General features: G+C 18.8%; 1 protein-coding gene across 1 annotated transcript; it reads left to right on the top strand.

The window, feature by feature from the left end:
• The first annotated feature begins 7,890 nt into the window (after window positions 1-7,890).
• Window positions 7,891-11,453, top strand: LOC122719566 (vesicle-fusing ATPase 1-like). Its single transcript, XM_043945503.1, has 10 exons — window positions 7,891-7,954; window positions 8,149-8,237; window positions 8,560-8,784; window positions 8,922-9,549; window positions 9,624-9,848; window positions 9,927-10,226; window positions 10,306-10,596; window positions 10,665-10,849; window positions 10,915-11,073; window positions 11,160-11,453. Exons 1-10 carry the CDS (start codon window positions 7,943-7,945, stop codon window positions 11,275-11,277), a joined length of 2,232 nt encoding a protein of 743 aa, XP_043801438.1. The 5' UTR covers window positions 7,891-7,942; the 3' UTR covers window positions 11,278-11,453.
• Window positions 11,454-15,249: the final 3,796 nt, after the last annotated feature.

Raw genomic sequence — 15,249 nt, 5'->3', positions numbered from 1 at the left:
ATAATTTTTCAATGAATTTATGTACGCAATTCCTTAAATATTAATTAGTTTATCGATAATGTATTTGTTTTAATTATCAGAATTCATGTTTAGATTACATATCATTGTTATGATGATTAGTATAAAATGCTAATATATTATTGTTTAAATTTTGAAATTTCGAAATCAAGAAGATTTTATCATGTACTGCATAAACTATTTCCTTAATCAGGCAATTCCCGGATTTATATATAATTGAAAAACATTTGTAATATTTGTAATATTTAGGAAAAAATTATAAAATTTTAATATTGTAATAATTTTTGTAATTAGAATTAGAGGATATGTTATAAGAGAGTATTTTATAAAGTAGAGGTGATTAATTAACAATTCTAATTATTTTTAATAGATTTAGCATAAATAAATTTGATCTTTGTATTTGTTACTTATCATGGAGCTATAAAAATGTGGAACTATTATAACAAATTATGTATTTTTCGCTTAATCTTGCAATTATTATTAGAATTTTCTACAATTATTGTTACATTGAATTCAAAATTAACTTAAAATCGAAATTTTTTTCCATTACTTGAGGATGTACAACAATATAATAGCCGGCATACATTTAATCGGTATAATCGGTATAAAAAGTTCAATCTTCAAAATCACAATCACATAGATATTAATAGATAGTATTTCTATAAGTAATTTGGAACTAACTTCTATTAATTATTGAAAGAATATGAAATTCTTCAAAAAATTAATTTTATATTGAAAATTTTATGTGTTTTGCGATATGAAGATTTAATATCTTGAAAATATAGATAATCAGTACATACTAAAATTTATCAAATATGGCAATTTTTATGAAATCATATAATAACCATATAATAACCATAAAAGTATAAAAAAAAAAGAAACTTTAATCATAAAATCATAAAAAGAAATTAATTTTTTATAGTAATTTGCAATATTTGAAAAAATTTGTTTTCTTTCAAAAAAAGGAATCAATCTCTTAATTATTTCCGCAGATTTTAATAAACTTGAAATATATTATAAGAATATCATTAAGTCATATCCCGGAGTTTTATTAATTTTGATTGAATTGATTTATATTGTTTAACTTCTTTCCTTGTTTCATATTCTATTTACAATTTATATTTTCCATCGAATTATTTATTATTTTGTCTTCATGTAATAGGTTGAAAGATTTGATGCAAGAATTCCGCAAATATTACTTATACTCCTTATTGCTGTTATATTGAAAATTTTATGTGTTTTGCGATAAAGAAATTTAATATCTTGAAAATATAGATAATCAGTTCATACTAAAATTTATTAAATATGGCAATTTTAATGAATAATAACCATAACAGTATAAAAAAAAAATTGTTCAGATGAAGTTTTAGTTTAGGATTCATTTCGTACTATATATTATTGATTTTTTGAATCTTTTTGTATAATATTTAATTACAAACTAAAACTTTATATAAAATAAAAAAATAAAAATATAATTTTTATTTAAATCTATAATTTAAATAATTTTTTTAAAGATTTTTTAAAGAATTTTTTATCTCACAGAGGCTCGATGATGCAATCATGTGAAATGTATGTGAAATGTAACTTTTAAATGTTATATAACATAACTCCTTTGAGTTATATATATCATAAAATTTTAATTTAAATTAATTTTCATTGCAATCCTTGCAATTCTATCAAACGCAATGTCGTAATCATCAAAAAATAACACTCGAAAGTATAATAAAATCTTTAAATATATATAAAATTATATTTATATTTATATTTTATCGAAAAAAAATCAATAAATTATAGATTATTTTTAAATATTATTATTATATAATAAAATAATAAAATATTATTAATATAATAATATAATAAAATTAATATAATAAAATATTATTTATATATTATATATTAATTATATTATATATTATATTAAAAAAATAAACATATGTGTATTAAAAATTTTATAAAAATAAAACTTTAAAAAGTAATGTATATCTATTTGAAAAGTACCTATAATACAAAAATACAATATATACAATTTCCTTAAAATATTAAAAAGTTCTTAAAATGATAATTATTATTTAAATTTAATTTTCAACGAATAGCTGCTTCACAAGAATATATAAAAAAAAATATTATTGCATTGTTTTTCATATATTCAACTAAAATAAAAATTTTATAATTTATATGAAATTTTTGAAATAAAATTTTAGCCAATTCTTTGATAAATAAAATATGTGCATTAGTGACAAGAAAAATATAAAAAATTACGAAATCAAAATTTTTATTTAATATTTTTATTTAGTATTTATCTATATATAACACTATGTTTTTATTCTGAATGCCTGTTAAATAGCAAACAGATATATATTGAAACTCAACATTTTTCGATCATTGAAATTATTACGAATAAAGAAAATAATAATATCAAAATAATAATCTTTATTATTTTTACTACATTAATAGCCAGTTATAGCAGCAAAGAATCTTATCAATTATAGCAGCAAAGAATCTTAATCAATTCAATAACTCAATAATTAATTAACTATCAATAAATTGATTTTAAAATATAATATAATATAAAATGAAATAAAAATCATATTACAAATAGAAAATATTTCTTGGACAAAATCATAATAATTAATTTTATTTGAAGTAATTTTACTTGCTTATTAGAATCTCTACTGTATTGTATCAGCAGCTATTCTACATTTGATGCAATAATCATAATCGTAGTATGTATAATCGATGCAATAATCATAGCATAAAAATAATTAGTAATTTCTATATAATACATGTATTGCATATAGAATTCAATATATTATATCGAAAATTTTTATTATATCTTGGAAATTATATAAATATTTCAAGTTAAAATTTTAGATTTTTAAGGATCATAAACTATAAATATTTACATAAAAAAATATTCTATATAATAGTAATTTTTTTTTACAAATATCTTAAAAATTAAAACTGAGTATTGATTACATGTATGGAAAAAGTTGTTTAAAATATTGATTTCTACAATATAATTAAATTATCAAAATTTATCAAACCAAAAATTATCAAAATCAATGAAGATTTTTCAACTAATTACCATAATTTTTTGTCTTAATAAATAACTACATATTTAAAAAATTAAAATTCATATGATCTTTACGTGTCAATCTATACAAAAACTATTAATATTATATAATGTATTTTCTTATACCAAACAATTTTTATTTCAAATATTTATTCATATTAATCGTTTTTTTCTAGATATTTGAATGTTTTCAATTAAATTAAACATAATATAAAATCTTTAAATTCTTATAAGTAATAAAAAAAGATAATCATATTCATTTTTAATATTTTTAAAAATAGATATTTATTTTTGCAGTTATGATTATTAAAATTAAAAAAAATTAAAATACTTTCTATGCAAAATGATTATTCTAGTTAATTGTTTCATAATAATCTTTATAAGAATATATACATTTTAATATAAATTTATTTATTTCAAATCACATTGGAATATATATTTTATTCGTGATTTCATATTGTAGTTTTTACTATGTCATTATAAATATTGCAGTTTTATTGGTATTATTTTGTACTGAACTATAACTATTGAAATACTAATAATATTAAAATAATAAAAATAATAAGAGGATTCTAAAATCTTCAAATCGCAGGACAAAAAAATGCATTCTATATTACATTTATTTTATATCTTATCTGTAATATAATATAACTATATATAATATATTTATATATATTTATATATATAAAATAACTAATATAACTAAATTTCAATAATACATTAGTATTAAAAATCTTTTTCGAATAATTCGAAAATTAAAATCAATTATTATCGTCGATTATATATAGAAAAAAATAAATTTATTGAAAACGATATTGTTTTCAAAATATTTTAAAATTCATTAAAATTGAGCGGTATGCATTTTTTAATCCAAACAAATTAAAATTTTAAGGAGAAAAAAGCTCTGAATGTAAAAATCAAATTTTTATTAATTTTCGAGAAATTAATAAAAAAATTTTTGATACAAATATTGAATTCTTTCTATAATATGAATTTTATATATTCTTTCTTGATGACGCTTTTGATAATATGTGTGTCATCAAGATGTTTATTTATTGTTTCTATTGTGTTCTATATGCAGTGAATGATACTCAAAATATATAACAGGTACACCGATTAAAAATTTTTTTATGGATGATCATGAATTTAAAATTCAATGCCAACTTTTGGCATTCTACGGATTCTTCAAAATACAAAAATTTTAAGCAATTGAAATTATTAAGATCAAAGTTATTACAATATCATCTTAATATCTATTATTATATATAGAATTTGCCGACCAATATATTATAAAAATATATTGCAATATATTATAAAAATAAATAAGCAATCGTGCTGATGCATACATTATCAAGAAATTATTCATTACACTAAAAATTTTTTATTAATATATCAAAAATAAAAAATTAATAAAAATTTTATATTTTATATTCAAATTTTATATTCAAAACTTCTTTTTTTCCTATAAAAATTTAATTGATTTGGTCAAAGCACATATATCGCACTATTGAAAATCGTTAAAGATAGAACACATATTCATCAGATATTTATGTTTTTAAAATATTTTCAAGATATTTACAAGTTTTCAAATGAATGTGTATCTATAAATATTTGATTTAGATGATTATTGTAATTTATATGACAATTATTTATATAATGATAATTTTTCTATATAATGAAATTTATTTACTTACAATTAAAATATCACAAATTATTCATTCATGTTTCTTATAACTATATAATTCAAATAGCAAATAAATTATTTGTTCACAAAAAGATAACAAATGAAAAAAGTATGTATATGCTGGTAAGTTGACATCTGGTTTGGCAGAAAGATATAGGTGGTAAGCCATTTGTCTCACTAAATGTAATACATATTGACTATTGATAGAAATTGATAAATATGAGTTCCGCCAAAAATTTATAAAAATCGTGTGACTTGATTATATTTGTATTTGTATTTAATCATATGTTTATATATGTTAGATTAGCTTGCTACACTCTATATTCTTTTTGGATACTAACTTATCAATGCACAGCAACATATCCAAAAGTTATCGAAATTGATGAGGATCCTCATTCTAATATAATAATAATTATTATATTCTATTTTTATAAATTTCATTATTATTCAAATCTTAATAATTTTAAAAATATATATTTGCATACTCAGTAACTTTTTCTTTTTAAATTTCACTTGTTTAATTCACAGGCAATCTAGAATTATAATTAGAAACAGGAAATAAATTATTTTAAATTAATCATATTTAATATAATTGAAGTAAAATAGTTCTATGTAAATATTTTTATTTCTTATTTAGAATATTAGATATTATCTAAAATGCTACATATATCAATTTTCCAATTATATACAATATATATATTGAAGGCATAATATTTATTATATATTCAATAATATTTATTGAAGGGAATGTTTAATCTATAGGCCAAGATTTTAATAACAAATCTCATCTAATCTATATTTCTTTAAAAGTAAAATAAACATTATTTAAAAATTTTTTTTCAAAATATGCTTATTATATCCTTTGTCAAATATTAATTAACTTTAATTATTTAAAAAACTAAATATTATTAACTTTAATTATTTAAATATGTATTATTTTAAAACTACTATTTTGGAAATATATATATTTGGAAATATATATAATATATATATTGGAAATATATATATTGGTAAAAAACAAATAGTTTTAATTAAAAATTAATAATTCTTGCAATAAAATATCATAATGTATTTAAAATAATATATTCAACATAGTTTATGAATAAAGATTCAAGTTTAAAACATAAAATTTTTGTTTTTATCATTCTTTTATTTTTAATTTTATTATTTACATTTTGTTATGATATATAAGTATTAAAAGAATTATTTTTATATTTTGATTATTTCGATTACAGAAAATATTATAAATATAAACATAAATTTATATCAATATAAATATATTGATTATTGTATTATTTGTATAATATATATTTGTAAACATATGCAAAAACAGTAATATTATTAAAAAATTAAATCTAAGTATGAAATATCTAATCTAGATTGAATTATATATAAATTATATTAAATGTAAAAATTGCTACATGTATTATATATCTTAATATAATTCTGGTAACTAAATAAAATATATATGAAAAACTTTTTTAATGAAGATTGCATATCCACTCAAGGATTTAAATACTTTCATTGCAATCAAGAATATTTAATAAAAAATGTATATTCCTCAAATACAATAAAGAAATCCAAATATAGATGACAAATAATTATATTAATATTTATCAAGCAAAAAGAATAGTGTTATAATAAAGATAACAAAAAACAATCCAAATCATAAGAATTATATAATCAAAAGAATTATTTCCATTAATTAAAAAAACATTAAAAAACATATTAAGTCAAGAAAATAAAAGCCAATTCAAGACAATCTAACAATAATAGCATTTCAACAGGAAACTATTAAATTATATTATCATATTAAATTAAATAACAAAATTTAATAAAATATTTTATTTTATCAATTGTTACATAAAAATTCAGTAAACCAAAATAACAATATATTATTTCAAATAATGTATTTAATACAAAAATAGATTAAAGATTTTTTATCTCTTAAAATGATTTAATCTTCTAAATTTTGCATTTAAATACATAAATGTGTGAAAAGATTGTTCATTATATTTGTTTTTTGTTTCATATTACTAAAAATTCTTTATATTAAGATTTATTCATTTGAATATTATTTTATTTTCTATATAAAATAACATAAAAATTTTTATTTATGTTCTTGTTGCATATTTATATAAAGATCAAGGAAAAAAATTCAATATAGATCAATTCAATATATAAACTCTTAAATCGCATTATGTATAAATCAAACATTTCATATATTTCCCTTAAGAAAAATGATATATCTAATTTAAAATTTGTATTTGTTTATTATTACTAATAAGTTAAAAAAAAATATTTTTATTAATATAATATATAGTATAGTCATAAATTAAAAATCTCGATAATTAAAAAAATACCAATACTTTACTTTAAATTTTCATAATTAATTTTTTTGAACTTTTTCAGTTAAAAAAAAAATATGAAAAAAATCAATATTTTTTAGATATTGATTCAGAACTATCATAATAATCATGCATATCAACAAAACATTTATTTTTTTTTAAATTTTATTTAGATAAACACAATTCGTAATTTTTATTATTTTTTTAAAAAAATTTGTATTTTAATATTGTTAATAAATATGTGAATCAAAATTGATATAAAAAAAATGATTTCTTTAAAAAAAATCCCAAAGATAAAAAAATAGCATTCTAGACCAAAATTAAGATGAAGAATTAAATTTAAAAAATTTTTTATTCTAAATTCTAACTTCCTTGTTAATATTACTCGTATTCAATATGCGAAAAAAATATATAATGTATTTTGTTTCAAATAAATAATTTGAATTTGCAATAATAAATAATTTTAATTTCATTCATATGTCAATATTGTTAAGCCGAGTTTATATGATAATATAATATCCTATAATATGTTTCAATTAATATCATAGTTGATATTGAATTTTTATAAAATAATTATAATCATTCTTATAATATAATATTCTTTTTAATTTGAAATAAATAATAATAAAAATAAAAAATTATTTTTTAAACGGAAGAATAAAATAACTTATATTTTTTAGAAATAAAATCTCTAGCATAAAACTTTCAGTTCAGTTCTCTATATATTATTGGCTGCAGTGATATTATAATATTCTGCATTGCACCGTCTAGACGTGCGTATCGTATAAAAGATTGTGTCCATAAAATTGTTTAAAAAAAATGTCAGCAATGGTAAGTTTTAAGTTCAAAAATTATTATTAAAAAAAAGTATTTCGTTTATTTTTTTTTATATATTTTGTATGTTATGTCTTATATTTAATTGAACATATATTTAGAAAAAATTTGTATCATCCCCTCCTTGTTTCAAGTTTCATCAATAACATGTACCTATGATCAATATTTGATTTAAAATTTATTTTTTATAGAGGATGAAAGCAGTAAGATGTCCTACTGATGAACTCAGTATTACAAATTGTGCTATAATCAATCCAGATGATTTTCCAGATGATATTAGGTAAAAATATCATCTTATGATTTATTATTGATTTGATATCTATAATAAGATTTAAAACTTAAATGACTATATATACATGTAATGATTTTAGTAAAATTTTAAATTAAATTAAATTGAAATATATAGTTTCTATATCTTATTTAGAATTATTTTCAATTACACCAATTTTAGTTACAATATTATATATATATTTTAGATATGATTAATAATTTAAAATTTAAATGAAATAATTCAATAATATAAATATTAGAATAATAAAATATAATGAAATAATAAAAATTTATTTAATTCATGATTTTAATTTTAATTTTTACATTCATAGACATATTGAGGTTACTACTGCACCAAATCATCATTTCGTATTTACTGTAAGACAACATCATGAAGTACCTAGAGGATCAGTAGGATTTAGTTTACCTCAGAGAAAATGGGCTACTCTTTCTCTTAATCAAGAAATTGAAGTTCGACCATATCATTTTAATCCTACTTCAAGCACAGAATGTTTATGCGTTATTGTGTTGGAAGCAGATTTTTTACAAAAGAAATCGTATGTATATTATATGGAAAAAAGTTAAAAAAAATATATATTTCTAATAAAAGAGAAAGTAAATAAAATAAAATAAAATAATAAAATAAAATAATTTGAAATAGAAGAAAAATTAAAAAAAAAAATATTTATTTTAGGACTACTTTGGAACCATATAATACTGATGAAATGGCTAAGGATTTTTTATTTCAATTTTCGGGGCAGGCATTCACCGTGGGTCAGCAGTTGGTATTTCAATTCAAAGATAAAAAAATGCTTGGCCTTCTTGTTAAAAGTTTGGAAGCTGCTGATCTTTCTGCTATAAATTCTGGACAAAATACAGTACCCAAAAAGACTCAAATGGGTCGTTGTTTGGGTAATACTGTTATACAATTTGAAAAAGCAGAAAATTCAAGTTTAAATCTTGTTGGTAAAGCAAAAGGAAAAATAGTTCGCCAATCAATTATTAATCCAGATTGGGATTTTCAAAAAATGGGAATTGGTGGACTGGATAAAGAATTTACTGCTATTTTTCGAAGAGCCTTTGCATCCCGAGTTTTTCCGCCAGAGATTGTTACACAATTAGGTTGTAAACATGTGAAAGGAATTTTACTTTATGGTCCACCAGGAACAGGAAAAACATTAATGGCTAGACAAATAGGAACTATGTTAAATGCTAGAGAACCTAAAATCGTTAATGGTCCTCAAATCTTGGATAAATATGTCGGAGAAAGTGAAGCCAATATTAGAAGATTATTTGCTGATGCTGAAGAAGAAGAGAAAAGAGTATAAAAATATTTTTAATCTTCATTCATTCAAAAATAATATCATAATAAATAAATTTTTTTTTTAATTTTCAGCTTGGACCAAATAGTGGATTACATATAATTATTTTTGATGAAATTGATGCTATTTGTAAGTCTCGTGGTAGTGTGGCTGGTAATACAGGAGTTCACGATACTGTTGTGAATCAATTACTTGCAAAAATTGATGGTGTAGAACAATTAAATAATATTCTTGTTATTGGTATGACTAATCGAAGAGATATGATAGATGAAGCCTTATTACGACCTGGTAGATTAGAGGTATTTTTTTTTAAATATTAAGCATATCATACATTATTCAAAATATATCATAATGAAATAAAATATATATATTTAAAGGTACAAATGGAAATTAGTTTACCTGATGAACATGGGAGATTCCAAATTCTTAATATTCATACATCTAGAATGCGAGATTATAAAAAGATATCAACTGATGTTGATTTAAAAGAATTAGCAGCATTAACTAAAAATTTCAGTGGAGCAGAATTAGAAGGTTTAGTTAGAGCAGCACAAAGTACTGCTATGAATAGATTGATTAAAGCTTCTAGTAAAGTAGAAGTAGATCCTGCTGCAATGGAGAAACTTATGGTTTCCAGAGCTGATTTTCTTCATGCTTTGGAAAATGATGTTAAACCTGTATGTAATTTTAAAAGAAAATTCAAATATTATTAATAACTATTATTTAAGTTATTATCTAATTTATTTTATATTGCAGGCATTTGGTACAAGTGCAGAAGCATTAGATTATCTTCTTATACGTGGAATTATTAACTGGGGCAAACCAGTAGCAGAGATTTTATCTGATGGTAATTTATATATTCAAGAAGCACGTTCTACAGAAGGTTCAGGTCTTGTCTCAGTTTTATTAGAAGGACCACCAAATAGTGGAAAGACAGCTCTTGCTGCACAAATAGCTAAAAATTCTGATTTTCCTTTTGTCAAAGTATGTACACCAGAAGACATGGTTGGTTTTACAGAATCTGCAAAATGTCTTTCAATTCGAAAGGTATATACGAAATTAATATTTTCTATATATAATTATAATATAATATATAATATACAATTTTTTTATAGATATTCGATGATGCTTATCGTTCACAACTTAGTTGCATTTTAGTTGATAATATTGAACGTTTATTAGATTATGGACCTATTGGACCACGATATTCTAACTTGACTTTGCAAGCACTTTTAGTATTATTGAAGAAACAGCCACCGCGTGGTCGCAAATTATTAATACTTTGTACTACGAGCCGCAGGTAAAACATATATATATTTAAATATATTTTTTGTACTAATGTAATAATTATTATTATCTCTATAGACAAGTTTTGGATGACATGGAAATGTTATCAGCTTTTAGTAAAATTCTTCATGTACCTAATTTATCAACTCCTGATCATCTTTTAAGCGTTTTAGAAGAAGTTGATTTATTTAATAAAAATGAAATTGCATCTTTGCACGCCAAACTTCAAGGAAAACGGTATGACTTATTGCAAATTAACAATATTGATTTTCATTTAAATATATAAAAATTATACTTATGATTTTTTCGTATGTTTTTTCCAGAGTATTTATTGGTATAAAAAAATTGTTATGTTTAATAGACATGGTACGTCAAGTAGAACCAAGTTATAGAATTGTGAAATTTCTTTTAGAACTAGAAGGAGAAGGAGCATTAGAGTAATAAGTGTTTAATATTTTAAATATTTGTGTAGAATTGAATTAGATGCTATTCATGGAGTAATACACACACATACATAATATATATATATATATTAATACCTATATAATAAAAAAAAATTTGCATTTATATATGTTATATAAATGTTTTTTACAAGAATTTTTCCGATTTTTTTCAATTAATATATATTTTATATATATATATATATATATATGTAATATTCATTTATATATATGCATAAAATCTATATTAATTGAAAAAATTATATAATTCGTGAAAAACATTTGTGTCTTATATACTTAAATAGAATACTTAAGTAGCATTTGAATTATTCTTAAATATTTATATATACTTTATTCAAAAATTGCATTTCCTATTATTTTTAAATGACTCTATTAAACATATATTTTATATATATATATTTATTGATTATATTGCTTTCGTATACATGCTGGAATTTTTGCAATTTGTTAATTAATTTAAAAAAATGTATAATATAAAATGTAAAAAGAAAAAAATATATATCTATATATATATATATATATATACACATATAGTAGGATGACATTCGTGAATAAGTGATTTTAAAATCCACAGTTATTTAAAAAAAATGCGTTGAGTTTTTCAAGATTCAATAGTCGCTTTGAATCGAATGTAAAAAAAAAAATATTGCTGGATTATATTTTATTTATTTTTATTTTAATAATTCATTCATTTTTTTTATAAAGTTGAAAATTTGAATCTGGCAATCAAAATAATAATAATAATAATAATAATAATAATAATAATAATAATAATAATAATAATAATTTAGAATTATATTTTAAGTTAAATGAGTAATAAAATTAAAAATTATCAATAGATAATTGTATTAATTTTAAATTATTAGGTTCTTATGGAAACTTTAAAAGATTAATTTACATTTAGCATAATAATTATATTTAAAATGAATACTATATATTATATTTGTATAGAAATATATTATATTTATATAGAAAGATTTGTCTCTGCAAAAGACAAAAAAAAAATGTTTCCTTTAATTTTAATTTATTATTATAATCTATTGTAAAATAGATTTATTCCATATCAATGATATGTTTTTCTAGCAGTTGTTATGTAATTATATAAATATAATTATTTATTTATTAGTAAAAATTTATCATATGTATTATAAATATATATTTTTATGCTTGCATTTGTATATATGTGTACGTAATATATATTCATATAGCAATCTATTGTTTATTATTTATTGTAACAATCTATTTTTTTTTTATAGTTGTATAGTAATTCTAATTGTAAATGTATGCATGTCTTTATTGATGTTTATTAGAATTTATAGATTAATTTAAAAAGATTAAAATTAATCTTTTTAAAAGTGAAACTATTCTAAAAATATATAAATATGTAACTCGTTATAATGAGAAATATACGTAATAACAAAAATATAATAATAATAAATAAGTAATAATATATAAATATTATTAATATTATTTATATAATATATAAATATTATATAAATAATAAGTAATAATAAAAATACAATAATAAGATAACAATATGTATTCTTTCTATTAATTAAAAGTAAATTAAAATTGTTTTGATTTTAACAGTTTTAACTTCTAAATCGATAATTATTCTGTGTAATACATATATAAATAATATATTATGTATAAATAGTTTAAATAATTTGTTTTGTATGTATAATTTATTCATATGCCATTTACAAACTATTATTAAGTAGTTTCTCTAATTTGATATAAATACGTATATATATATTATTTAAAAAAAAAATCTGTCACTATTAAATTTTTTGTTATATTTGATAAATATTGTAATATGAATCGTATCTGTATATTTATGTATGTGTTAATATACTGCAATAATAATTTTATGATTGTACTTAATTGTGAATAAAAATTAAATAAAATCTATTGGAACATAATAATAAAAAAAACTATTTTTTACAATTTATTTAATTTAATAACATATACTTCAAAAATGAAACATATAAAATTTATTTGATATTATTTAACTTATTTATTTAACTTATTTGATATTATTTTTAATTAAAAATAAGTGTACATTATATTATAATGTAGTTATATTAATACAATACGATTAAAAAAGTATTGATATATTTTTTAAAAACAACTTTTTAAAATTTTAATGATTTAAGTTTTTTTAAAAAATTGCAAAGAAAATAATTTTTTTCACTTTAGTTGAACCTTTAACAAAAATTTAAAAACTATTTTGTAGATTTATGCTAGTTATATATATCTGTAAATTTCATTGAAATGGGTAATGCAAAAATAAGATATCGAAAAATTAATATGTAAAAATTTTTAGATTTTAGATCAAAGAACGAAAAATTATGATTTTTTACTATCTTTAATCGTTTATAGCAAAATTAATTGATTTTTAAAATATATAAAATATATAAAATATATATAATTTTTTTGATGAATATGACAGGTAGTCAGTTATTAATTAATTTAATAATTATAATTAATTTTAATCAAAATAATACTATTTTTATTTTCTTAAGTTTTATTTCTTCTACGTATATAAATTATTAAATTGATAAAATTAATATTTATGATTAAAAGTAAGAATATTTATTAGAAAGTTTATAAAAAAAATTAATTAATTGTGAAAAAATAAAAAAATAAAAATTAATTGCTATAAATAATTGAGAATGAACTTATCAATGTATAATGTTTTGACCGATTTTGATGACTTTTATATATACATATATATAAAAATCATCAAATAATTTTAAATATATTATATAATTATATATAAATATATTATAAAGAATAAAATTTTGAACACTTTTTTAGAATAAAAGATTCTTTATCGATTTCAATGATCTAGAAATATAATTCTAAATAATTTTTACAGGATGTATAAAAAATAACTGTCATTATGATTTTATTATCATGATTCTACATTTCTGGATTGATGAAGATTTATAAAAAAAATTTTGCCGCAAAAATGACATTTTTTTCTTGCATTATATATATTTTCGTCGAGAAACAAAAATCTTAAAGAAACTATAGCTCGTAAATGAATTTCTTTTCGAAAAAACGAGTCTAAAATTTGATAAATTACTTTTTTCAATAAATTTATATTTTTATTGAAATATTGTAATGTAAATAATATGCAATTGACTTGCCAACTAAATATTATATATTATCGAATTATGGAAATTCAATAAAGAAAATAATTATGTTTAGGAAAAATATTAATTCGATGCGATTTCCAGTAGCTAAATCAACAATTTATTGATCAGAAATTAATATTATATCATTACAAAACTCATTACAAATCAATCTCAATAAAAAAGGAGCAACATCATTACTTTTAAAATAACTCGATGAATAAGAATAAATCAAAAAAAAAATCATATATATAGTGTTCAGTTAAACGTATATTAAAGTTTGACAAGATTTTTGCCGATGGATTACACAAATTGAAATATAAATCATGCTTTTTGAAATATATATTTTAAATACAATACATAATACATTGATATTCAATGTTTTTCAAAGATAGTGAATATATTTAAATTTTAAAAATAAATATTATAATACAATAATATAAAATATTTCTTTTTTAATAATATAGAACAAACAATTTTTTTTTATAAATTCAATTTGTTTATGTGAAAAATAAATACGATAAAATAATAGTATAGTTAAACAAAAAAAAATACATAAACTTGATTTTGTTTTATATTATTATAAGAAAGAAATAATATATAGATATTATGTAAAATTTAAATATGTACTAATTTCAAGAAATATTGAAAATCGAAAGAAGCAATAAAATAGGATATATTTTAGAATTTGTCGCGGACTCTATTTACAAGAAATATTTAAATATTAAATAATAATATGGCTACAAATCTACAAATCTTTAGAACAGATTTTAATAATTATTTTTTTATTTATTTAGAAATATTATTTATTT

This window comes from Apis laboriosa, unplaced genomic scaffold (genome assembly GCF_014066325.1).
Source record: "Apis laboriosa isolate Shangri-la unplaced genomic scaffold, ASM1406632v1 scaffold84_cov144, whole genome shotgun sequence".
NCBI lineage: Eukaryota > Metazoa > Arthropoda > Insecta > Hymenoptera > Apidae > Apis > Apis laboriosa.
The sequence above is the reverse complement of the archived record's forward strand: the minus strand, read 5'-3'. Positions and strand labels throughout refer to the sequence as shown.